Below are 24961 nucleotides of genomic sequence, written 5' to 3' on the forward strand. Positions count from 1 at the left end.
AATTTTTACAATTATGTAACTCTAAAAATCTGATATCAACATTCAGCAGCAGACATTTGAATGTTTAAGAGAACGACCTCTAAAACAAATCCACTACTCCATCAAAGTATTTTCTGGAGAATCAGAGGAAGTAAATAAACTTCTCCTATTAAACTCTAAATAGCAAGTAGCATTCACAGAGAACAATATTCATAAAAACTACATATAAGAACATTTTAATAGGTTCTACCTGGCCCATAGTCAACATTATTTCTACCTATGACTTCAAAATTGAGTGATGAATTCCTCCTGTCTGTTGGCTGAAACCTGGCTTCTTGTAAACCCCTTTCCCCTTCATCAACTTCCTCACATTTTGGACTTCTTGCCACTCTTCTCCAGCCGCATGTATGTTTGACAATGTCACAAGAGCTCCGGGTTTCTTTGAGGCTACTTTCAAGAGATTGTCTGCCATTTTTTCAGCTAGGTCTCTTCTTCCATGTACACTACACCCATTGAAGAAAGCCCCAACAATTGATTCTGTAGCTTCCATTGGCATCCTTTTTATCAATTCATAAGCTTCTTCCACATCCCCAGCACGACATAAAAGGTCAACAACACAAGCATAGTGCTCTTTGTTGGCCTCAACTTGATATATATCTTTCATGGACCTAAAGATTTCCATAGCCTTTTCAACTAGCCCACCATGGCTGCAAGCTGAAAGAACACAAACTAAAGTCACTTCATTTGGCCGAAAACCTTGTTCTTGCATTTCTTCAAACAATCGCAGGGATTCATGAACAACACTGTTCTTCCCAAGGCATCCAATTATAACATTCCATAACGCAACATTTCTGACACGAGTTCCTTCAAATACAGTTCTTGCAGCTTTGACGCTTCCAGATTTTGAGTACATGTCAATAAGAGCACTAGCCACATAGACATTGACTTCGAGGGACAGTCTGTATATCAAGCCATGAAGTTCCTTTCCTCTTTGAACTGATCCCATCAATCCACAAACTGGAAGCAGCCCTGTCACAGTTACATGATTGGGTCTGATTCCAGCTACTAACATGTCCCTAAACAATTTTAGAGCCTCAAAAGGTTGATTGCTGCGAGAAAAACCAGAAATCAATGCATTCCATGTAATCAAGTCACAACACAACCCTACTCTAGTCATTCGAGAGAAAAGCTCAAGAGCACCATCGCGATCTCCACTCTGAGCATACCCATTTATTAGGGCATTCCATGTGAAGTCATTTGGCTCCAACCCTTCCAGCTTCATCTGCTCAAACAATCCAATTGCTCCATCAAGTTTCCCTACATTACTATATCCAGAAATCATGGACGTCCAAGACGCTACATCTTTACACAATATTCTATCAAAGACCCTTCGAGCATACTGCATCTTACCACATTTACAATACATATCAACCAAAGCATTGCATACTAACACATCACACTCAAAACCCATTTTATTCATCACAGCATGAACTTCCATTCCCTTATTCAAATCCAACAAACCAACACAAGCTTTCAAGACAAAAGAAAGTGTATACTTATTAGGTAAAGTTCCCATCTTTTGCATCAAAGAAAAACACCCAATTGCCTCCTCACATTTTCCATGAAAAGCCATAACCGAAATCATCCAATTAAAAGCAAAAACATTTGGGTTTAACATTTTACCAAACAGTTGGTGTGCATACCTAAGATTACCACAACTTGCATATACACCCAAAATCTTTGCATCCAATGACATTCTGGAAACATCAATCCCACTTATTATCAACATCCCGTGAACTTGCTTGGCTAAATTTGATGATTTTGACTTCGTGCAACGCTGCAAAACTGAGCAAAGTTCATCATATGACAACTTATATGGCCTAAACAATGCTGATAACTTCATAATAGCTTTGTTTTCGCTGTATTTTTAAAATTTCTGATAAAACCCAGATAAATTCATCTGACAGTATCTCAATTCAGCAACAAAAAATGGGGAAAAAAAACACGAAAAAATGATGAAATAAGAGAGAGAAAATTGAAGTTTGGCGCCAAATAAAAAGTAAAAACTTAACGACGCCTGAGAGATTCGAACTCTCGCGGGGAAACCCCATGTACTTAGCAGGCACACGCCTTAACCACTCGGCCAAAGCGTCTCTTGTTAATGGTCATATCAAATTAAAATATTTATAACAATTATACTAACCCTATTTACCTATATACCCCTATGAATATGATTGTTTTTTCTTGTGTGATTTAATGATTCAACTTTTATAAATAGTGTTTGAGCAATTATGTCATCTAAAATGTTTAATTACTTATTTGCCCTCATTAACGTTAATTGTTATTTTTTAAACTATAATGAATAGTGTGAATATTTTTACCCCTTAAAATATTTATTAACATATTTTCCCTCATTGTGTTGCTAACAACTGAAAGAGCTCCCTGAAAATGGCTATTTATGACCCATGCGTTAGCCACCCTAATATGAACAAAAAACGGAGTCATTTCTAAGTTGTTTGACCCACCATTTTTCGTATTGACTTGAATCCATAGAGCAATGTAAATTTGAAGAAAGCACATCAACTAAATTGCCACTATTGAATAAATAAAATAGGGAGGGAGAAATAATGAAAAAATGGGATAGTCGATTATAAACATTGGTGGTTGAAAGCAATTGAAATAACATTGATTTTCTAAAGCTAGTGGAGACGAGATTAATTATTTAAGGGGAGTAATTAGAAGGGTAAATAGATAAAAAAAAAAAAAAGGTACTACTTAGGTTGCCCCTTAGTTCGAGTTACAATTAGGGTTTGATTTAAATCGACCTTATTTAATATTTCGAGTCACACAAGTCGTTTTCAGGTTGAGGTTGAGGATACCTGAACCTAAACTCGTTTAATTTCATGTCGAGTTTGTGTCGATCCATGTAATATGTAATGAATCTGGTCAAAAAGTTTAACCCAACCGTACTATTTTCAGGCCAGGTTATTGAGCCGGATCAAAATTTGCTAGTCCTAATTATAGTTTGAATTGAACTACTCTCCATTGTACATTAAACAATGTGTCAATTTTGAATTGTGATATTACACTAGTTCTACATGAAGCAAGCCTCCATTAATCTCCAAAATAACAAATGATGTTTATCATGGAAAAAAATTGCCATATTTTGAGATAAAAATTAGAAATGATACCAGTGTTTGCGGTTTTAGAAAAAAATCACCATACCAATAGCGATTTTACCTATTTATCCCCAAATTTTACGATTTTACTTTTACTATTAGCACGGGTAAATTCTAATACCCTTACTCTCATTTTTTCTTCACAAACGACTCAACGCTACCATGTTGGCGGTCTCCGCCACCTAACCCTTTCAACCACCACAAACCACCATCTCTCTAACCCTAAATCAATTAATTGCAACAAATAACAAATACTTCAATTGTTCAATTGATTGTGAACCAGACTTCATTCCTAAATTGGCATCATCAGATTAACGAAATTATACCGGAATAAATCGCCGGTTGCCGGAATCTCACTTTCCTCGACCTAATTTGAAGTGATGAAGGACAATTACGCGCCATTACTGGAGAGATTAAAGGAAAATGAGATGATAATTTGGTGATGATCTTGTGATGCAGGTAAATGCTGCCTAATTTTCGTTTTTAAATTCGTTTTCATGCAATTTTTGTTCTTTGATGCCCAATAATTTTGCTTAAACATGTAAATGGAGTTGCTATTATATATGTTTTTTTTTTTATTTTATTTTGTGCAATTGTTGTGAATTGTGATGTTGTGAATTGTGATGTTCATTCCTAAATTGTTTTTATTTTATTTTTTATTTTTATTTTGTGCAATTGTTGTGAATTGTGATGTTCTTGTTTCTATTGATTATTGGTATGAGAAGCATCTTCTGAATTATAATATATTGCTCAATTCTGAAAACGGAAGTCCATTTTAGTATTTTAATAAAGCCTCATCTTGTAGCTACGAGTTAGATTGAACGAGAATTCGACAATGTACATGACAGTATAGTTTATCTCCGTTTATCACAGGGGGCAAAAGTGTAAGTACTGGTTTCCAAAACCGTTACTTGAAACGAAACTTGTTTATCACGGAGATTGACTGGTGCAGCCTCGTATGGTAATAGAAATAAGTGAATTTAACCTTTATACCATTAATACTTCTGATACAGTCGAAAAACTAAATCAGAGATGGTTTTTAATTGTAGAAATGAGTGATACATGTTGAGAACTAGTAAAGTGTAACAAAGTAAATATGAAAAATAATACTAGAGAATATAAGGTCTTAAGGTTGAGTGGTAACTGTAAATGAGGTAGGACAAGGTGGGCTAGCTACTTCGGTCATACCCTCAAGCACCTGTATAACCCTTTTCATTGTAGGTCGGAGGCTTGGGTCTTCCTGAATACACCAAAGGGCAACCATTACATACCTCTCTAGGCGTAGTGTGTCATTAAGTGCATCCGTATCACCATCAACGAGGTATTCTAATGTGTTAGATTGATAGCAATCGAATGCCCAGTCAGTCAGAATAGCTCCCTCCTCACTGATATCCATGCACACACTTCTTCGACAGCATATGATTTCTAATAACAAAACCCCAAACCTGTACACATCCACCTTTACTGTGACTGGTTTGTTTCTGAACCATTCAGGGGCAAGGTATCCTTTTGTCCCTCGGACTGCAGTAATTGTGTGGGTCTGATTTAAAACCAAAAGCTTTGCCAATCCAAAATCAGAAGTACGGGCTTGATAGTAATCATCAAGAAGTATGTTCTGCGGCTTTATATCAAAGTGAATTATTTGTGTGCTGCATTCCTCATGCAAATACAAGAGCCCCCTTGCAACCCCTTGCGCAATTTGAATCTTTGCAGTCCAGCTTGGCTTTAAATCATCGAAAAGATAATCTGCCACAGTACCATTGCTCATATATTCATATACCAGTAACCTCTGATCTTCTTCCTTGCAAAATCCTATAAATCGAACTAAATTCTTGTGATGAGTCTGACCAATTATATTCACTTCAGCTTTAAATTCCTTGTCAGACTCTTTATGTAACCGATCTAATTTTTTGATGGCTACTATTATGGGAGATCCTCCTGCTCCGATCTTCCCTTTGTAAACTGTGCCAAAAGCCCCCCGTCCTATCTCTTCCTTGAATCCATCTGTTGCATCTTCTAGCTCTTTGTAGCTGAAGCAATGAACGCTGCTATACTCACTAAGAGTTTTACTCCTCTGATTTTCATCAAGTAGTCTGGAATGCTTGTTATTATACATGCAGAAATTTCCCAAAACTATAGCACTTAGCAGAAGGAAATTAACAAATACAGAACCACCAAACAAGGCTGCAAATACAGGATTTCTCTTGTATTTCATTACTTTTCTGGAGGAAATGTAGGGTTGACTAGGGTGTTGGAACCATTGCCATTTCCTACCTTAAGCCAAGCTATCCTATCTACTCCACTATCTTGTCTTCCATTGGAGAGTGGAAGCTTCTTCTTCCAACAAGTTTGTGATTGTTCATTGAAAATGGCAACAACGCAGAGACAATCATTTTGGCAAGAGCTCTTGCAATCCTCTTCACTGAAAGGTTGAAGCTGTGCATAGTCTGCTAATGGCCAATCAGTATTTTGAAGCTGAATTAGCTGATTTGTGGTAGCACCCTGGCCATACTCATCACAATTGTATTGCGTGAAGTTTGGTTTTGCAGCTGCTATATGTGTCATCAGGATCTATCAGAGAGTAATTTTGTGGGCAATCACATCTTGGTCTCTTGTCCTCATCACCAATGCTGCAAATGCTGTTATATCCACAAATGCCACTGCCAGGTGTTATGGCAGGTGACATGCATATGTTATCAGGGAGTGACTGAGTGTTGGACCAACTGACACCTTTGTTGGCTGCGAAAGATTTTGGGTGATTATACCATGTCAAGACCCCATCAAAATCTAGTGTTACTCTCTGATAATTAGTCTTAGCGGAGACTAAATTATCTGCTAATGTGAGATTAAACCTTGAACCATTCTTGATCTCTATATACAAATCCCCTGATTCGCTGTAAATTACTTTGTCACCAGCATTTTCTGGGTTTGCTTGATCACCAGTGCTACTCTCATAGTAAGGATTATAGGCATACCCAGATTCTAGGTCCCTTGTATTTAAGACTAGGTTTCCATCATCTTGAAAGCATAGTTGGAACTTTCCTTGTGTAAAATTTGTTTCTGATCGTCGGGAATCAATCTCGATTCCTACTTTCAAAATCTGGGTAGGAAGCAAAGTATCTGTAGGATGGTCAAAGCTCTGCCAAGCTACATCATCACTGTCACTACCTTTGAGCACAAAATTCCCAGTATCATCCATAAAGCCATAATTAACAATTCCACCACCACCTAATTCATCAGTGGTATTCCATAAAGGAGTTCCTTGAGGGTCACTAAGTACTAGACCCTCATTAGCAGTTATTTTTACTGACGACCCCGGGTTAACGGGGTTACCGTCATTTGCATGCCAAACTATGGTGTCAGGTATCTTAGCATACCAGATGGCAAGCAAGAAGAGATTGTTGTTGTTAGGAAATATATGAAAGCCAAAGGCAAAATCGCCCAAAGGCGAAACCAATGAAGAACCATTGCCGGTGGCTGTGAGGGATTGGCCCACTGTTATTTTGCCACCATTTTGTGCAGTAATGGATGATGATTGTAGAAGAATGAGTGTGAATAAGGAGATAAGGATACAAGATGGAGGCCTTGCCATTGCTTAGAAATATTCTAGTCTTTTCACACATGGGATGTATGATGTTATTGTGAACCAGAAGAATTTATTGGCTTATATCATTTGTTGTGGAGAACTAGCCGGGAATACTTTTCTAGTGTGAAGTTAATTAGTAAATTCTTTTAAGAGGAATCAGAGGACCCTGACCCACTTTCTGTTGAATATTCAGTTTCTGTAATGATGGTCCAGCTTAATTGTAAAAGGATTTACTGATCCTTCTAACTTTACTTTCTGAATGACTCAATAAGTCAATATATATCTATTCTCACATTTTGTTTTTCTTATGGTTATGAGATACGAAGTAGTATTCTTAAGAATTAAATTCATACTCGTACTAGTTAGCTTTGGTATTCTAAATTCCATGTATACCTTGTCATACCCAGGACGAAATGTATTCCATCTAGGGGTGTCAATTCGGTTAAACAGTTCGGGTTTGGGTTGGGTTTATCAGTTTCGGGTTATAACGGGTCGGTTTATAACGGATTGAAATAATAAGCGGGTCAGTTTGGGTCGGTTTTGAAAATTATCGGGTCAGTTCGGTTTGGTTTTTTTAATTGCAGTTTCTATTCGGATCGGGTCCTTATCGGGTCGGGTTCTAGTCGGTTCGGGTCATAATCAATTTGGGTTGAACTGGGTCGGTTTGAAAACGGGTTTAGCCCATTTAATGTGGGTTTCGGTTAAAAACAGTTCGGGTCTTAATCAGGACGGGTCGTAATTGGTTCGGGTCATAATCAGTTTGGGTTTAACTGGGTCGGTTCGAAAATGGGTTTCGGTTCAAAATAGATCGGGTGAAATCGGGTCCAACCATTATTGTTTCGGTTATAATCGGTTTAGATTGAACTTTGTTGGTTTGAAAACGAGTTTACCCAATTTGAAACGGGTTTCTAATCAAAATCATATCGGGTTAAAATTGAGTCGGATGATTATCGAGTCGAATTAGTCAGATAATGGGTAGGAACGAGTCATGTTATAATCAAGTCAAGTCATAAATAAGTTGGGTTTATCGAGTAGTGGGTTGAAACAGATTAGATCATAAACATATTGGGTAACAGGTTGTAAATGACTCAGTCATAACGGGTTACGGGTTTTAAACGGTTTGGTCATAACGGGCTACGGGTCGTAAACGGTTCGGTCACAACGGGTTACGGATTATAACCGGTTCGGTCACAACGGGTTACGGGTTGGAACGATTTACGTTTATCGGATTTTTATCGGGTTTTAACGGTTTTCGGTTTAAAACGGGTCGGGTTACTATCGGGTTTAAACGTCATCGGTTTGGGTTGCTTTCAGTTTCGGGTTGTAACGGTTTGGCTTGATAACGGGTCGGGTTAGTAACGGTTTGCACAAATTCGGTTTAGTTCAGTTTCGGTTTGGAAAAAATTGGGTCGGGTCAGTTTTCGGTTTCCAAAAAACGGGTTTTAAACAGTTCAGTTCCTTTTCGGATCGGTTCGAAACAGTCGGGTTTAACGATTCGGGTCAGAAACTGACAGCTCTAATTCCATCTCTTAAGTGGATGAGAATACTTGGTCTTGGATATGATCCGTGGAAATTGAATAATAAAGAGTTAAGAAACTAGATATATCCATGCAGGATACTTATTAGGAATTCATTATTATGAAGGTTTTGACTTTTGAGCTACAAAGTTAGCTAGCAACACCATTCGGAAGCAATGACTATTTTACTACCTTCGTTAACTATTATTTGTAACAAAAGAGTATTTTATATCTCACAAATAATACCCCTTTGTTGCAAATAATAGTTAACGGATATAGTATATGCCATCTTACTATGCCCGTTACATGCTAATTTTCAATGCTTTAAGTTAGGAGTGTTTTATTTGAAGTAAAATGTTTTCATGGAAAATGATTTTCCCATTTCCCCCATTTTACTTTGTTTATTTGTTGTGAAGAGTGGAAATTTGTTTTTCCAAATGGTACAAACTTACACTTAACATTTTCTTTTATAAAACAAGAGAAGTCATAATTTCCTCCCTCCTTATCGAGGGAGCCTCCATTCATTATTCTACTCTTATTTTTAATTCTTCTATAACTTTTCTTGTAAGGAACCAAACAAAGAAAAATTATTTGCAATTGTGGTATTCTTTGAACATGTGTTTTATTTGAAAATTTATTTTCACATTTTTATTAGGTTGATTTTTCATTGAAGAACTTACACGTTGGTTTGGAGGAAAACAATGTCCTTGGAACCAAGTTACTACCTCCGTTACATATTATTTGCAACGATTAGACATTTTTCCTCTCTATTTTATGTCAAATCGTTGCAAATAATATGTAACGGAGGTAGTATAAGCTTCTTAAATTTTTTTATGTAGTTAGCACCATGGAATGACTAATGATGTCATTTTAAATGTTTGAAAAGTTTATATAAAAAAAGAAAACAATAATGGTTTTCGCTGGTCTCTGACAACTTTGCAAAATCGCTCAGTTAATGAGCATTTTTTTACTAGAAAGAATTAGCTTGTTACTTCTGATGCGATAGCCTAATGTTAGAAAAAAGGTTCATGGACATGTTTTGTAAGCACAATTGAATTGCTATGAGCCTATGACATTCATTTAAAGGAAAAAAAAAAATGAATCCAAAGTTAGAGCCCTCAAAACAGATTTGATGATTTGAATTTGACTACCGGTTGATGAATGGTCCTGGTTAAAAGATGGACCAGAGATCACGCTCCTTTTACTTTTTTGTACTTGGAATTTTAAGCACTCGTACACACAACGTTTAAACTACTCTAGGATTCTTATTCATTGTTGTTTGTATTACATTGAAATGTTGTTTTAGTGAAGATTCCAGGAAAGATACAATTATGTCACTAGCAATGACATTGGTAATTTCTGTAAAAAAAATTTGACATTGTTGATTTGCTGAGATAGTTTGATGAGGGTTTTTTTTATTTTTTATTTTTTTAAAATTTTTTTACTACCTCAGTTAAATGTTATGTGTAATTTTAAAATATTTTTTCAAAATTGCACATAACATTTAATGGAGGTAGTATATGGTAAGATAAAGGGGTGCCCTTCTATCACAGGAGGGTTGGGGACTTGGGGGTGAGGATCGAACCCTGGTCACACCAGGGGGAGATGAAGGGACTAATCATCCCTCCACTCCTTGATGACCTGTATGTTTTTTAATTATGCAAACTATTGTCTCCTTATAATTGAAAAAATATAGGTTCATGCTTGAATGATATATTTCTCTTTCCTATAAACAGTTTGCGTGATAGTCAAATCATTAAAATGGTGTTGTTTACTGTTTCACTGTGTTGAAAACAAAAATTTAATTTTTCTTTAATATTGTTCTCTATTTTTTGATAAAAGAAAATGTTGTAACTAGAGAAAGGCTGCATCAGTTTGAGAGAAAACAATGTACTGCAACATACCTCGTATAAGACACTTGTTGCTAATTTCACATATGCTAGCTTTTGCAATCCCTAAGGATATAGTTTAAAATTGTTTCAAAGATATATATGAATTATCTATCATGGAAAGAAAATAATAACTCCGTATATCATGCTCAGAAGTTCGACAAAACAAAAGTAAAAATAACTAGAAATTAAACTGTAATGCTTGAGATTCTAAGTCTTCTAACATTGGCTAGTAATTGAATATGAGGGTGGGTAAGGAGGATTTGGCACTTGGACAATGCCTTCAAGCATCTGTGTGACCTTTCTCATTGTTGGTCGTAGACGTGGGTCTTCCTGGATACACCAAAGAGAAACCATCACAAACCTCTCCAATTGTAACTTGTCATTGTGCACCTCCATGTCATCACTGACCAGAGACTCTAGTGTGCTAAATTGATAGCAATCAAATGCCCAATCTGTCAGAATTTGCTTCTCCTCTTCCATGAGTTCTAGGCATACACATTTTCTACAACATATGATCTCTAATAGCAAAACCCCAAAGCTATACACATCCACCTTTGCTGTAACTGGCTTGTTTCTAAACCATTCAGGGGCAACATACCCTTTTGTCCCTCTGATCACAGTAGTTGTTTGGGACTGATTTAAGTCCAACAGCTTCACCAAACCAAAATCAGAAATACGAGGATTAAGATCGTCATCAAGTAGTATGTTCTGGGCCTTGATATCGCAGTGAATGATCTGGGAGCTGCACTCTTCATGCAAATACAAGAGCCCCCTAGCAATTCCTAAAGAAATTTGAGCCCTGGTTGTCCAGCTTGGTCTCATATTACCGAACAGATGATCTGCTAAGGTACGGTTGCTCATATATTCATATACAAGTAACCTCTGATCTTTCTCTTTGCAAAATCCTACAAGCCGAACTAGATTCCTGTGGTGAGTTTGGCCTATCACATTTACTTCATTTTTGAATTCCTTATCTGCATCATTGAATATTCGATCCAACAACTTTACAGCAATATGAAATGGAGAATCTTTCTTACCTATTATGCCTTTGTAAACTATACCAAAACCCCCTCTTCCTAGTTCTTCCTTGAACTCTTTTGTTGCCTCTTCAAGCTCTTGGTAGCTGAAGCAATGGACATTGCTGTATTCCTTAAGCATTTTACTAGTTCTGACATCAACCTCTTGTAGCTGCATCTTCTTGTGTATAAAGTAGAATCCCAAACCCATGGTACTCAATAGAAAGAAATTAACAGAAATAGAGCCACCTAACAGAACTGAAACAACAGCATTGAGTGGGTTGGTATACGAATAACCGTTGCCTACCTTAAGCCATGCGATTCTAGTCACTCTACTGCCATTCATCCCATTGAAGAGGGGTGTCTTCTTTTTCCAACACATTTTTGTGCTTCGTTCATAAATTACAGCAGCACAAAAGCAATCATCAAAACAAAAACTCTGGCAGGACTTTTCACTACAAGGACCAAGTATGGCATAATCAGCTTGTGGCCAATCTGTAAATTGTAGCTTAATTAGCTTATATTTACCCTTTGCCATGTCTTCACACTGATCCATCTGGAAATCTGGTTTGCAGCTGCTGAACATGTCATGAGGATCTATTGGAGAATAATTTGGTGGACATCCACACCTTGGTCTGCGATCTTCACCGATCCAGCAAATGCTGTTATACCCGCAAGCTCCACTGCCAACTTTTGAACCGTCAAAACTGTCACAGATATTGTCTGGAATCAATTTTGTTGTTGACCAAACAACACTGCTTTCCTTGGTAAAAGTTCTTCGGTGGTAATACCAGGTGAGAACTCCATCAATATCAAGAGTCATTCTGTGATAGTAATTTTTGGCTGGTTTTAACTGATTTGGTGTGATATAAACCTTTGCGCCATTTTTTTGGAGGATAAACATATGCCCTGATTCCTCATAAACCACCTTCTCACCTGAGTTGGTGTGACTCTCATAGTAGTAATAACTATAATTGTAGTTTGTAGCTGGGTCCCTGGTATTAAGCACGAGCTTCCCATCATTAAGGAAACGCATTTGAAACCTCCCTGTTGTGAAACTAGTTTTTGATAACCGAGAATTAACCACCAAATTTGAGTCCATGACCTGAGTTGGCAGCAAGGTGTCTGTAGGATGCGCAAAGCTTTGCCATATTATCTCATTGTCTGTGCTTCTCTTGAGGGCGAAATTTCCGGTGTCATTCATAAATCCATAGCCTACAAAACCAGACAACTCATTCAAGGTACTCCATAGCTGACTGCCTCTTGGATCACTGAGGACTAATCCCTTTTCAGCAGTTAGTGTTACTGTCGATCCTTGGGGAACGGGGTTACCTTCATTTGCATGCCAGACAACTGTGTTTGGGATCTTTGCATACCAAATAGCAAGCAAAAACAGATTTTTGGTGTTGGGTAATACATGAAAACCAAAGGCAAAATCACCAGAAGGTGAAAGCCATGAAGGGCTATTTAGGTTGGCTGACAAAGAGGTGCCAACTGATATGTTGCCACCACTTCCGTCAGCAACAACGGAAGATTGCAGGAGGATTAGTGTAAAGAAGGCTAGGTGAATAGATAGAGCCCAAACCATTTGCGAAACTATTTGGAGCATTGCTGATTTTTACAAGCAGTTGGGGAACATTGATTGTATATCTGTATGCCAGAATCTTATTCAACTCCAGAGTCAAACGAGTCTTCCAAATTAGTTGAAAAAACCACTTGAAGAAAATGCTTTGTGGTCCCTGCCGTTACCTTCAAGTTCTAAGTGCCGTCCCCTCAAAAAAAAAAAAAAAAAAAAAAAAAAAAAAAATTCTAAGTGCCGTCATCGGCTCATCCCTCAATGTTAATGTTGATTTGCTGATTTTTCATTTTTCACACATCTATGCCTCCCTTTCTGAAGAACCTTCATGGTAGTCTCATCAAAAGTCAAGTCTTTATTGCCCCACATAGGAACAATATTTTTTCTTTTGTCAGGCTAATTGATTTTATTTTCAAAATTGTGGTTTAGTACTAAACAAAACTTGATCAATTAAAGTGGTTTGACAGATGTTATAGTAGAAAGATAAGTTTTGCTGTGACGACAACTAACAATGTGGGTGTTCATTTCGTTTTCTGTAATGTTTTATTTATTTATTTGTTGGAAATTTTGACTTTTATCACCAAAAGAAAAATCAAAAAATTATTTTTTACCCTTAAAATTTCTAAAGCTTTTATTTTACCACCAAAAAAAATTCTAAAAATTGTTTTTTACCACCTAACGTCAAGAAAACCGTTAAATCTAACGGTTTAAAATTTTTTTTTTCGAATTTTGTGCGCAAAACATGCTCTTCATAGGTCCAACTTGAGGTCAGAATTGACAAACAATGATCGCAAATGCCTCGTTTTGCGTGTTCACGTAAATCGAGGTATTTTTAAACACGCAAAACGAGGCATTTTCGATTATTTTTTGTCAATTCTGACTTCAAATTGGTTCTGTAGGACCAAAATGCCCCCAAAACCTCTAAAAAACATGTGTTTGACACGAAAATCGAAGAATTTAAAATATTCCGATAGGTTTTTGACAACAGGTGGTAAAAAATAATTTTTAATTTTTTATTTGGTGGTAAAATAAAAGTTTTAGAAGTTTTAGTAGTAAAAAACAATTTTTTGATTTTTTTTGTTAGTAAAAGTCAAAATTTTCTTATTTGTTTAGTAATTTCTATGAGAGAAGGATCTTAGGATGAAGTGGAAGCATGAAGAGAAAAACCTCGACTTAAAACACTGTAGAATAAGATAGGACTTGTGTACTTGATATGTTAGTATTATTCGGAATTCTGGGTCGAATTTTCTTGTTTGATATGTCAAGGGTGAATGGAGAAGAATTCACGTGGATGACACATGAGAATGACATCTTGTTCATGTAGCCGACTCCATCCTTGTGGGACAAAGGCTATAAAATTATACTTGTAGTTATTGTTTCTTCTTGGATTCATCTGGTCTCATTTTTCCCAATCATTAGCTACTTTGTCCGTCTACTTTGCTAGTTCATTGTGTGGTTTAAATTATAGCTAAAGTCTAAAGAGGTTGTGCTGCTACTAAGGCGAAGTTGTGAATTCAATCATTTTATATGAACAGAGGAGCACTAATATGTGATCTTCAGAAAGATTTTCTGGATACTTACATCCTGCAAATATTCTCTACCGAGTCCTTTGTTTTCTTGCTTGTGCAGTGAGTTTATACTTCTGTAACTGTAAAACTTCAATTTGCAAATGAATAGGGGGTATATGTTTAAGCTATATGTCTCAATTTTAAAGGCTCTCCATTTGGATAAAGCTGGTTTGAATGTTTATTTCAACATTGATACATATGCTAAGCGTCAACTTTCTGTGTTGATTATTTCTGTGGTTTAGGTTGCAAAAAGGAGGAGATTCCCATGATGTGAACTTGTGTCTCCTTTGGTATGGATACCTTTTCAGGAGAAACTTCACGCCTGTCTGCTGTTGGAAGTTCTCTCTCACCAGTCACCAGTAAGTCTTAATGATCTTAGCGCATTTTTTTTCTTTTCCAATTCACAATTGCTGTATACAACACAGGTTCACATAACGAGACCATTAGTTATGGCACAAATATAGTAATAAAACTTCTATGCAAATCATAGTTAAGGACTTTAGGTAGATCATTAACTCTTACATTCCTTCAAACACTGGGATATATTGCTTAAAGCTGGTTTCTGGGGAAATGCACTTACTAATTTTGCTACTGAAATCACGAAGTAAATTTATTTCTGTGGAAATCATTCATAATCACACCAATAGTTGAAATCAAGTTTACACCATGAAACTAAATTTTACATTAAAAAAAAAAGTGATCAAGATACATTATCAGGGGCCTTTTGGGCTGTTTTAATGTTGGGTAGTAACTGAAAATGAGGTAGGCCAAGGAGGGTTATTAGGCACTTCAGCAAGTCCTTCTAGCATCTGTGTGACTGTTCGCATTGTTGGTCGTAGACTTGGATCTTCTTGGATGCACCAAAGGGCAACCAATACAAACCTCTCCAACCGGATCATGTCCTTAAGTGCCGCCATGTCATCATTGACTAGTAGATCTAGTTTATTTGATAGGTAGCAATCAAATGCCCAATCTGTCAAGATTGCTGCTTCCTCTTGAACTAGCTCCATACATACACTCTTTCGACAACATATGATCTCCAATAAAAGAACCCCAAAGCTATAGACATCTACCTTCACCGTGACTGGCTTGTTCCTGAACCATTCTGGAGCAACATAGCCTTTGGTCCCTCTGATTGCTGTATTTGTATGGGTTTGATTTAGAACCAAAAGCTTTGCCAAGCCAAAATCAGAAATACGAGCATTATGATATTCATCTAAAAGTATATTCTGGGGCTTTATATCACAATGAATGATTTGGGTGCTGCACTCCTCATGCAAGTATAATAGCCCCGTAGCTGTCCCCTGAGCAATTTGAACTCTATCTATCCAGCTTGGCCGCATATCATTAAATAAATAATCAGCTAAGCTACCATTGCTCATATATTCATATACTAACAGCCGCTGATCCCCTTCCTTGCAAAATCCTACAAGCCGTACTAGATTCTTGTGATGTGTCTGACCAATGACATTTACTTCTGTTTTGAACTCTTTATCAGTGTCGGATGATACTCGATCTAACTTCTTAACAGCAACACAAATTGAAGGACCACCTCCTCTGATCGTGCCCTTGTAAACTACACCAAAAGCCCCTCTTCCCAACTCTTCCTTAAATCCATAAGTTGCCTCATTTAGCTCTTGGTAGCTGAAATAATGGACGTGACTATACTCTCTCAGTGTTTTCTGCTGGCCCTCATTAGACGCTTTCTGTTGCTTCTTATGATAAATGAAGAAAATTCCGAAACAGATTGCAATTAAAAGTAGTAAATTAACAGAAACAGAGCCTCCAACCAGAGCTTTATTTAGATATTTCACCTTGTTTTTTGTTGTTGAAGGGGGTAAGGAAACAAAAGTACTGATTGAACTATTGGAAATACTAACATTTCCAACCTTTATCCAAGCTGTCCCGATTACTGTGCTGTCTCTTCTTCCGTTGGACAGTGGTGCCTTCTTTTTCCAACAACCTGCAAGATTATTTACATCCCCGAACATGGCTGCAGCACAGAAGCAGTCTTTCAGACAAGAATTCTTACAATCTTCTTCGCTGCAAGGATCAAGCCTTTCATAATCGTTCCAAGGCCAATCAGTATTTGGAAGGGGTACTAATCTGTACTCACCCCTCATGGATCTCTCAGCATATCCTTCACAACTCTCTAGCATGAAATCAGGCTTACAGCTGCCAAATGTATCATTAGGATCTAGAAATGAGTAACCTTTTGGGCATGTACATGTCGGCTTTCTATCGTCACCAATGCTGCAAATGCTGTTAAACCCACAGATTCCACTGCCTACATCTGCTCTGAAATTTTGATTGGTGATACAAATATTTTCTGGTAATACGTGTGTCGTTGACCAGACATTGCTGATGGTGACTTTTGGGATAGAATACCATGTTAACACCCCATCAAATGTCAAAGTTACTCTCTGATAGCTATCTTTTGTTGACTGCACCATATTTGGCGGCAAGAGATCTTGTCTAGACCCATTCTTTCTTAAAATAAACATATACCCGGACTCATTATAGACCAATCTCTGACCTGAAATTACCGGGTTTTCGTTAGTGCCACTAGTGTAGTAAGCACCATAAGCAAAGCCAGTTGTTAGATCCCTGGGATTGAGGACGAGGTTTCCGTCAGGCATCAAACGTAACTGGAACCTCCCCTTTGTAAAATTAGTTCTTGATAGCTTAGCGTTAACCTCCACATTTATCTCCATAACCTGAGAAGGCAGCAAAGTGTCTGTAGGATGGTCAAAGCTCTGCCAAACTGGATTGTCGCTGCTACTTTTGAGGGCGAAATTCCCAGTATCATTCATGTAGCCATACTTTACCTCTCCTCCATCACTTAGCTCATCAGAGGTGCTCCATAAGTTGATTCCGTTAGGATCACTGAGAACTAGTCCCTCGTTAGCTGTAATCTTGATTGATGATCCTTGAGGAACAGGATTACCATCATTTGCATACCAAACAATGGTGCTGGGAATCTTAGCATACCAGATGGCAAGCAAGAAGAGATTGCTGCTGTTTGAAAATTTGGAAAAGCCAAAGGCGAAATCGCCTGAAGGGGAATGCCATGAAGAATTATTGGTGGCAGCTGATAGAGATTGTCCTACTGGTATATTGCCTTTATTTTGGGCAGCAATAGGTGATGATTGTAGGAGCATTAGTGTTAACAAGGAGAGGGTGCAAGAAAGAGGCCAAGCCGCCATTGCTTAGATAAGTATTTGGAGCAATAGGTGGTGTGATTTTATGAATTTATGTCACTGAGTTACATATAGTAGCATTATTGAAATTTAAACAGTGAGTCCAAGTCAATATTTACTTGATTGAAAAGTCAGTCTATGGAGAAGCCTCAATTTCTAAGAGCTTTTGACTTTTGAACAACTAGAATAAATATTTGTAAAATTAACTTTAAAGTAAAAATCACTTTATAGTAGTGAAAAGACATGATGGAAGTTAAAGCTAGGATTATGATATAGAGATCAAGTTGGTTCTTATAGTTTTAATGCTTGTGAGCTACATGTTGTCTTTAAAAATTCATAAAATTGATTAATTAATCGTTAGTTTCACTCTGAGTTAATCTAATAATTTGAATATAAAGTCTTAAGTTAGTTAGAGTGACATTAAATCCAAAGACTGATATAATTGAGTACCCTTGCTAAATGTAGTAGAAGCAACCGAGAAAGAACATCTGGTTTTTTTTAGTCAACTTGTTTATTATAGAAATAAAAAGATTTGCTTTTTAGTGCCTTTTTTAATTTGCTGTTCTATTTTATCAGTAGTTGACTGGAAAATTCTTATAAAATTATAATGTCATCACCCATCAGGGATCTTGTTTACCAGTTACCACCACCAACCGCATCATGGTGTAAAGAAAATAATACCTACTCGTGAGTAGTGACACGGCTGCTAAGACCAAACAGCGTAACAAAGTTAGAACTTGTGTTACTGACTCTTAACCTTTGTTCGACAAAGTTCTTCCTACTTAAGTACTTGCATTTACATTCAACTTCATTGGTATGTAGATCTATAGTATGTATCTGGGTAGAAAATTGTAGAACGGAGGGAGTTGTAATAATACGTTCACTTATAGTTTTTCAATGTGTGACACATGACGTGTATGCATGCCAACCGTGATAATTTTCTTTGATTCAGCCGTTCAGATAATGCCAACCGTGATAATTTTCTTTGATTCAGCCGTTCAGATAATGCCAATGCGGAAACAAGCAGCACGTATTATGTTCCTTGTGAAGCAGAAATCTGTACCAATATTTCCTCAGAAGAACCTCATGCATTTACTCAGCCAGTCAGTATTACAAGTGTAAGGAAAGCTAATTACAACGCTATTATGGCCTATTTTATTTTAGAAAATGTGACAACATTGTCCGAACATCATACAATAGTGTTCCATGACGGTTGTTTTTGAATGGATTGAGTAAAGATTTCAAATTTTTAGTACATTGTACCAGATGAATTTCGTTAACATTTTTCTTGCTTGTGGACCATGATGTTTTTTTAAATATGCTAAATGTGTCTTTAAAGAGTCTTCTTAATAGCTTATCTTCTTTTATTGTTTATTTATTTATTTATTTATTTATTGTTGTTCAGATGGTGACGAAGTCGATTCAACGATGGGCTGCCACCAGCCTAATATTCTTGACCAAAACTTTTGGTTGAGGAGGAAATCACCTATATGCGTACAACTCTTTGGGCGAAGGAACTTCATGTTGAATAAGGTCCTTCATTTTGGTAAAAATATTAACTCATCTTCTGAGTATTTATAACTTTTAGTCTTCTAATGTGCAATGAATAAATAGCCGGACTTTTCTTCTTGATGGGTAGGGTATTCTAAGGGAAAAAAAATGGAGGTCAAGAAAATAATAAAGCCTAGAACAGTAGAACTGTTATAAAAGGCATGGTGGTTTCTAGCCTTTTTCTTTGGTTATACTTAAAAATAGCAAAAGTTGACACAGGAAATAGTTGGGTTAATGTCGAGCTTTTATGAAACATTTCATAACACAAATCACAATAATGTTATCATTTAATAAATGGGTTGTGTACTTGTGTTAGTGACCTTAGTTTTGAGCTTTATAACCCGGAATTGATTCTACTATGCTATATAAAACAAGTAGACTTCTTTACAAAAAAAAAAAAAAAAAAAAATAAAATGGAAGAATGTTTTTGGACATTATTCAGTCACACCATTGGTTGATAATGTTTACATAACGAAACGAAACGAAAGAAATCAAAATAAATGTAACCAGAATAAATACATACTTTATATGAGGATTTTTAATTTTGGGTAGTAACAGAAAATGAGGTTGGACAAGGAGGGATATTAGGCATTTCAGCAAGGCCGTCTAGCATCTGCGTGACTGTTCGCATTGTTGGTCGTAGACTTGGGTCTTCTTGGATACACCAAAGGGCAACCATTACAAACCTCTTCAATCGAATCATGTCCTTAAGTGCCTCCATGTCGTCATTGACAAGTTGGTCTAATTTATCTGATAGGTAGCAATCAAATGCCCAATCTGTCAAGATTGCTGGCGCTGCACCCTCATCAACTAGTCCCTTACATACGCTCTTTCGACAACATATGATCTCCAATAAAAGAACCCCAAAGCTATAGACATCTACCTTCACCGTGACTGGCTTGTTCCTGAACCATTCTGGAGCAACATAGCCTTTAGTCCCTCTAATTGCCGTGTTTGTATAAGTTTGATTTAGAACCAAAAGCTTTGCCAAGCCAAAATCAGAAATGCGAGCATTATGATATTCATCTAAAAGTATATTCTGGGGCTTGATGTGACAATGAATTATTTGTGTGCTGCATTCTTCATGCAAGTACAATAGCCCCGTAGCTGTCCCCTGAGCAATTTGAACTCTATCTATCCAGCTTGGCCGCATATCACCAAATAGATAATCAGCTAAGCTACCATTGCTCATATATTCATATACTAACAGCCGCTGATCACCTTCCTTGCAAAATCCTACAAGCTGTACTAGGTTCTTGTGATGTGTCTGACCAATAACGTTAACTTCTGTTTTGAATTCTTTATCAGTGTCGGATGATATTCGATCTAACTTCTTAACAGCAACATAAATTGATCGACCTCCTCCGTCGACCATGCCCTTGTAAACTACACCAAAAGCCCCTCTTCCCAACTCTTCCTTGAACCCATTTGTTGCCTCAAAAAGCTTTTGGTAGCTAAAATAATGGACATGATTATACTCGCTCAGTGCTTTCATCTGGCCCTTATTAGACTCTTTCAGTTTCTTCTTATGATAAATGAAGTATAATCCAAAACCGATTGCGACTAAAAGAAGTAGGTTAACAGATACAGAGCCACCAAACAGAACTTTGATTGGAGTTGTCATTTTTCCTTTTGCTGTCGCTGTAACAAAAGGGTTGAGTGGGTCGTTGGACATGTTAACACTCCCTACCTTTATCCAAAAATTCTAGTTGATTGAACTGTCTTTTCTTCCATTGAAAAGTGGTGCCTTCTTCTTCCAACAACCAGAACTATCGCCAGATAGCTGGAAAGAAGCAGCAGCACAGAAACAGTCTTCCAAACAAGAACTCTTGCAATCTTCTTCGCTTTTAGAATCAACCCTTTCATAATCATTGTAAATAAAATCAGTATTTTGAAGTTGTACTAAGCTATACTCGCCCTTCATAGATCTCTCTGCATTATCATCACAATTCTCAAGCTTGAAATCAGGTTTACAGCCACCATATTGAACATTTGGATCGGTGAGCGAGTAGCCTTGTGGGCATGTACACATTAGCGTGTGGTTACCACGTAGGGTGCAGATGCTGTTAGACCCACAAAGTCCAATGCCTAAATTTGGTGCAGCGCGGTCCATACACAAGTTACTAGGAGTTACTTGAAATATTGACCAGCCGCCCCTATTTCTTGCTTTTGGGGCGGAATACCATATTAAAACCCCATCAGAGCTCAAGATTAATCTCTGATATTGATCTTGTGGTGGTGTGTAACCATCTGGTAACATATTATACATCGACCCATCTTTTCTTAATATGTACATATACCCGGACTCATTGTACACATATCTTTTTGTCTGACCTGGATTTGCTGGGTCACTAATATGATAATCACTATAGATGTAGCCGGTACTTAGATCCCTGGTATTGAGAGCCATGTTTCCATCCGAGGTTAGATGGTATTGGAACCTTCCCATCGTATAGTTAGTTTCTGATAGTCGAGAATTAATCATCCCATCAATTCCCAAAGACTGACCAGGCAGCAAGGTGTCTGTAGGATGATCAAAGCTCTGCCAAATAGGAATGCTGTTGCTGCTTTCTTTTAGTGCAAAATTCCCTGTATCATTCATGAAACCGTAGCTCACCCAACCATTATCACCAAAAATCTCGTCAGAGGTGTTCCATAAGATGGTCCCTTGAGGATCAGTAAGAACTAAGCCTTCATTAGCAGTTATCTTTACTGATGAACCTTGGGGAACCGGATTACCATCATTTGCATGCCAAACAATGGTGTCCGGAAAATTGGCGTACCAGATGGCAAGCAAGAAGAGATTGCCTGTGATAGGAAGTTGATGAAAGCCGAAAGCAAAATCTCCCGAAGGGGAAAGCCATGAAGAGCCATTGATGTTGGCTGTGAGAGATCGGCCAACTGATATGTTGCTGCTGTTTTGGGCTGCAACAGGGGATGGTGTTGATTGTAGGAGTATTAGTGTTAACAAGGTGAGGGTACAAGAAAGAGGCCAGGCCATTGCAATTTTTTTGCAAAAGCACAAGGGATGGGACTATAGGAGTTGGAATACTAGCAGTATAGTGTTTTTATGTAAATTCATCTAATTTAATGAGCTGATAAAAAAATCTGTTAAAGACCAACTTTGACATATGATGTTAGAATCATCGTTGGGTTATATAATAATTTGTATGTGACATAAACTCCAAATACTAAAAATAGTTAAGTACCCTTGTTAAATTTAGTAGAAGTAACCGAGAAAGAGCATCTAGCTGGTTCTTTTATTCAACTTGTTTATTACGTAGTATAAATATGAAATCATTTGCTTTCTATTACTAAAGTTCAACATGAAAATTTGTCGATGTATTGATCTGTCATTGTCTCATGACCGTACGAATTACTTCTAGCGTATGTCATATACATTATAGGGCCATAATAAAAAAATTAAAGCACTATGTCCTACAATTATTTATTTAAATGTTTAAATGTTTTGCTAAACAAGGTTATATATTACCTCTTAATCTCTTAGTCAACTATGCCAAAGTCTGATGGCATTGAACCTGTGACTAAACAAGGTCATGCGATTTGTTTTCTACTGTCTCCTTTGTACGTAGTATATATGTTACATACTTTTCGTCTATATATACTTATATGGTTTGAATGTCTTCTTCAATTCTTTTTTATTGTGGTTCATCAGATGGTTACGAAGAGGATTCAATGATGGGCCAGTGCCAGCCTATTATTCTTGACCAGGATATTTGGTTGAATAAGAAATCACACATTGGCGTACAACTCCTTGGACGAAGAAACTTCATGTTGAATGTGTCATTCATTTTGGTAAATTTGCTATCTCATCTTTTGAGTATTAATTGCTTCTAGTATTCCAACGTGCAATGAATAAGTGGCCTGAATTTTCTTCTTTGTGGGTAGGGCATTCTTGTAGGGATAGGTAGGGGGTCACTACGACACCCACTATGTCGATCACATACAAGTCAATCAACTTAAATTCAATCCAATCAAACTAAACTCTCACACAATTTAAATAACACAACCAAGACAACAATTAAGCAGTAGCAAAAGTATAATAACACCAACAATGATAGGAAGAAACAACAATCATCAATGTAGCTGCTTACTTAGGCCCTTTTTTAGTTCAACTTATTTTTACTTAATTTAGAAAAAATAAGTTCATATCAGATTAGAAAAATAAAATTTAGATTCGATCATCGTTTTATGTGCAATTTTTTATCGCTAAATATATTTAATTATGTAATTTAAATAATTATAAAAATCACATATTAATAAAATACACTTTATTACGAATCTGATAAGACCCACTTGTTATACTCCCTCTATTATTAAATATTTTCTCCACTTTTTTTTCCTGCCTGTTTTTAAATACTTGCTTCATATTCTTATTTTGAAAGCTTTTATAATATTTAATCCATTTATCTCAACTAGTGGACCCAACATAAATCATATTTTATTAATTTCATATTCTCTCCTCTCTAATTCTCTCCACTACTTTTGTTTTTTTACAATTTTTTATTCTCCCACCTACACCACTAACACCGTATTTTATTACTTTCTACAATGTCTTCTAAAACTCCGCGCATGGAGAAATAGAGCAAGTATTTAAAAACGGAGAGAGTATATTTTTTCCTTATAAATTATCGTATATATAAGGTAATAGTTTGGTCAAATTTGACATTCAGATCAGACCACATCAGATAAGGGCTTGTTTAGTTCACCTTATTTTTACTTATTTCAGAAAAAATAAGTTCAAATCAGATCATCGTTTTATGTGCAGTTTTTTATCGCTAAATATCTTTAATTTCGGGTCTGTTCTCATACGATTATTTTCAGTTCAGTTTAGTACAGCTCAGCTCTAATAAGTTTAGTTCAGTTCAGCTCAGCTCCTAATTTCCTTATCTTATAAAATATTCAGTTCAGTTCAGCTCAATTCTAATAAGTTTAGTTTAGTTTAGCTCATTTCAGTCAATGAGAACAGGTCCTTTGTAATGAAAGAAATTATGAAAATTACATATTAATAAAATACACATTATTACGAATCTAACAAGACCCCACTTGATATATTTTTCCCGTATAGATTATCGTATATTTTAGGTCAAAGTTTGGTCAAATCTGACATTAAGATCAGACCAGATTAGATAATTTCAGATAAGCAAAATTAAGGCGAACCAAACAAGGCCTTAATCACTTGCTTGCCACAAGATTAGGCCTGATCACGGATCGGATATCCGATCCGAAAGGGGATTTCGGATCGGATATCCGGATCCGAAAATTCGTATATTTGCTATTTGTATCCGATCCGAAAAATTCGGATATCCGAAGATCCGGATATCCGAACTTTTCGGATCGGATATATCGGATATCCTATATTTGACTACTTTGATTACTAGTTGTTTTGAATGGCAAAATTGATTTTTTTTTATTTTTTTTTGTCCCATTTTATCCTCTTGTTACTCAGAACCTGAACAAAGAGAGATAAAATAAATGTGTAATTATCCTATTAAAAATAATTAATTAATTATCCTATTAAAAAAAAGGGACTTGTAAATATTGTCCACAACTAATTTTTAGAAAAAAACAAAGTAATAAAATTACAAAATATAAATAACCTGCCATGGCTGCCAATTTGCCAAAATGCAAAGTAATTAGGTAACTGCTAGTCTGCTACAAAAGTACAAATTATGTAACAAAGAAAATTTAAAGTTAACAGATACATTAAAGTCCAAATAGTTAACAACTTAACAATACATGCATTTTATCTTATACTTAAAAAAGTATCACAAAATCGCTTTATTTGGCTGCACTTAAGACTCTACGAACCTCATCGATGATTTCCTGTAAAAGAACTGGTTTTCTGATAACCCCATTTATCCCAAGTCCCAACC

At 36.5% G+C, this 24961-nt stretch overlaps 5 protein-coding genes, 1 long non-coding RNA gene, 1 other non-coding gene and 1 pseudogene across 7 annotated transcripts; 1 reads left to right on the plus strand and 7 right to left on the minus strand.

The window, feature by feature from the left end:
* Window positions 1-235: 235 nt before the first annotated feature.
* On the minus strand, window positions 236-2188 carry LOC145575847 (pentatricopeptide repeat-containing protein At5g59600-like). Its single transcript, XM_081633637.1, has one exon. The coding sequence runs from the start codon at window positions 1880-1882 to the stop codon at window positions 257-259; it is 1626 nt and encodes a 541-aa protein (XP_081489763.1). The 5' UTR covers window positions 1883-2188; the 3' UTR covers window positions 236-256.
* TRNAS-GCU (transfer RNA serine (anticodon GCU)) lies at window positions 2051-2132 on the minus strand. Its single transcript has one exon. It is a non-coding gene; the product is annotated as a tRNA-Ser (tRNA).
* A 1091-nt stretch (window positions 2189-3279) lies between the features above and the next one.
* Window positions 3280-19145, plus strand: LOC145574152 (uncharacterized). Its single transcript, XR_014098013.1, has 4 exons — window positions 3280-3617; window positions 14556-14672; window positions 18508-18631; window positions 18919-19145. It is a non-coding gene; the product is annotated as an uncharacterized LOC145574152 (long non-coding RNA).
* LOC145574149 (G-type lectin S-receptor-like serine/threonine-protein kinase LECRK3) lies at window positions 3878-6809 on the minus strand (annotated as a pseudogene).
* LOC145574151 (G-type lectin S-receptor-like serine/threonine-protein kinase LECRK3) lies at window positions 10181-12848 on the minus strand. Its single transcript, XM_081631889.1, has one exon. It carries the CDS (start codon window positions 12776-12778, stop codon window positions 10370-10372), a length of 2409 nt encoding a protein of 802 aa, XP_081488015.1. The 5' UTR covers window positions 12779-12848; the 3' UTR covers window positions 10181-10369.
* LOC145575848 (G-type lectin S-receptor-like serine/threonine-protein kinase LECRK3) lies at window positions 14911-17519 on the minus strand. Its single transcript, XM_081633638.1, has one exon. It carries the CDS (start codon window positions 17517-17519, stop codon window positions 15048-15050), a length of 2472 nt encoding a protein of 823 aa, XP_081489764.1. The 3' UTR covers window positions 14911-15047.
* Window positions 19146-19404: 259 nt separating the features above from the next.
* Window positions 19405-20739, minus strand: LOC145575850 (G-type lectin S-receptor-like serine/threonine-protein kinase RLK1). Its single transcript, XM_081633640.1, has one exon. The coding sequence runs from the start codon at window positions 20737-20739 to the stop codon at window positions 19603-19605; it is 1137 nt and encodes a 378-aa protein (XP_081489766.1). The 3' UTR covers window positions 19405-19602.
* Window positions 20740-20769: 30 nt separating this feature from the next.
* Window positions 20770-22065, minus strand: LOC145575849 (G-type lectin S-receptor-like serine/threonine-protein kinase LECRK3). Its single transcript, XM_081633639.1, has one exon. It carries the CDS (start codon window positions 22063-22065, stop codon window positions 20770-20772), a length of 1296 nt encoding a protein of 431 aa, XP_081489765.1.
* Between the last annotated feature and the right edge of the window lie 2896 nt (window positions 22066-24961).

This window comes from Chenopodium album, chromosome 13 (assembly GCF_948465745.1).
Source record: "Chenopodium album chromosome 13, dcCheAlbu1.1, whole genome shotgun sequence".
NCBI lineage: Eukaryota > Viridiplantae > Streptophyta > Magnoliopsida > Caryophyllales > Amaranthaceae > Chenopodium > Chenopodium album.

Excerpts from the sequence above, each read along its gene's own strand:
- LOC145575849 (XM_081633639.1), bottom strand. The coding sequence starts at position 22,065 with ATGGCCTGGCCTCTTTCTTGTACCCTCACCTTGTTAACACTAATACTC.
- LOC145575847 (XM_081633637.1), bottom strand. The coding sequence starts at position 1,882 with ATGAAGTTATCAGCATTGTTTAGGCCATATAAGTTGTCATATGATGAA.
- LOC145574151 (XM_081631889.1), bottom strand. The coding sequence starts at position 12,778 with ATGCTCCAAATAGTTTCGCAAATGGTTTGGGCTCTATCTATTCACCTA.
- LOC145575850 (XM_081633640.1), bottom strand. The coding sequence starts at position 20,739 with ATGTCCAACGACCCACTCAACCCTTTTGTTACAGCGACAGCAAAAGGA.
- LOC145575848 (XM_081633638.1), bottom strand. The coding sequence starts at position 17,519 with ATGGCGGCTTGGCCTCTTTCTTGCACCCTCTCCTTGTTAACACTAATG.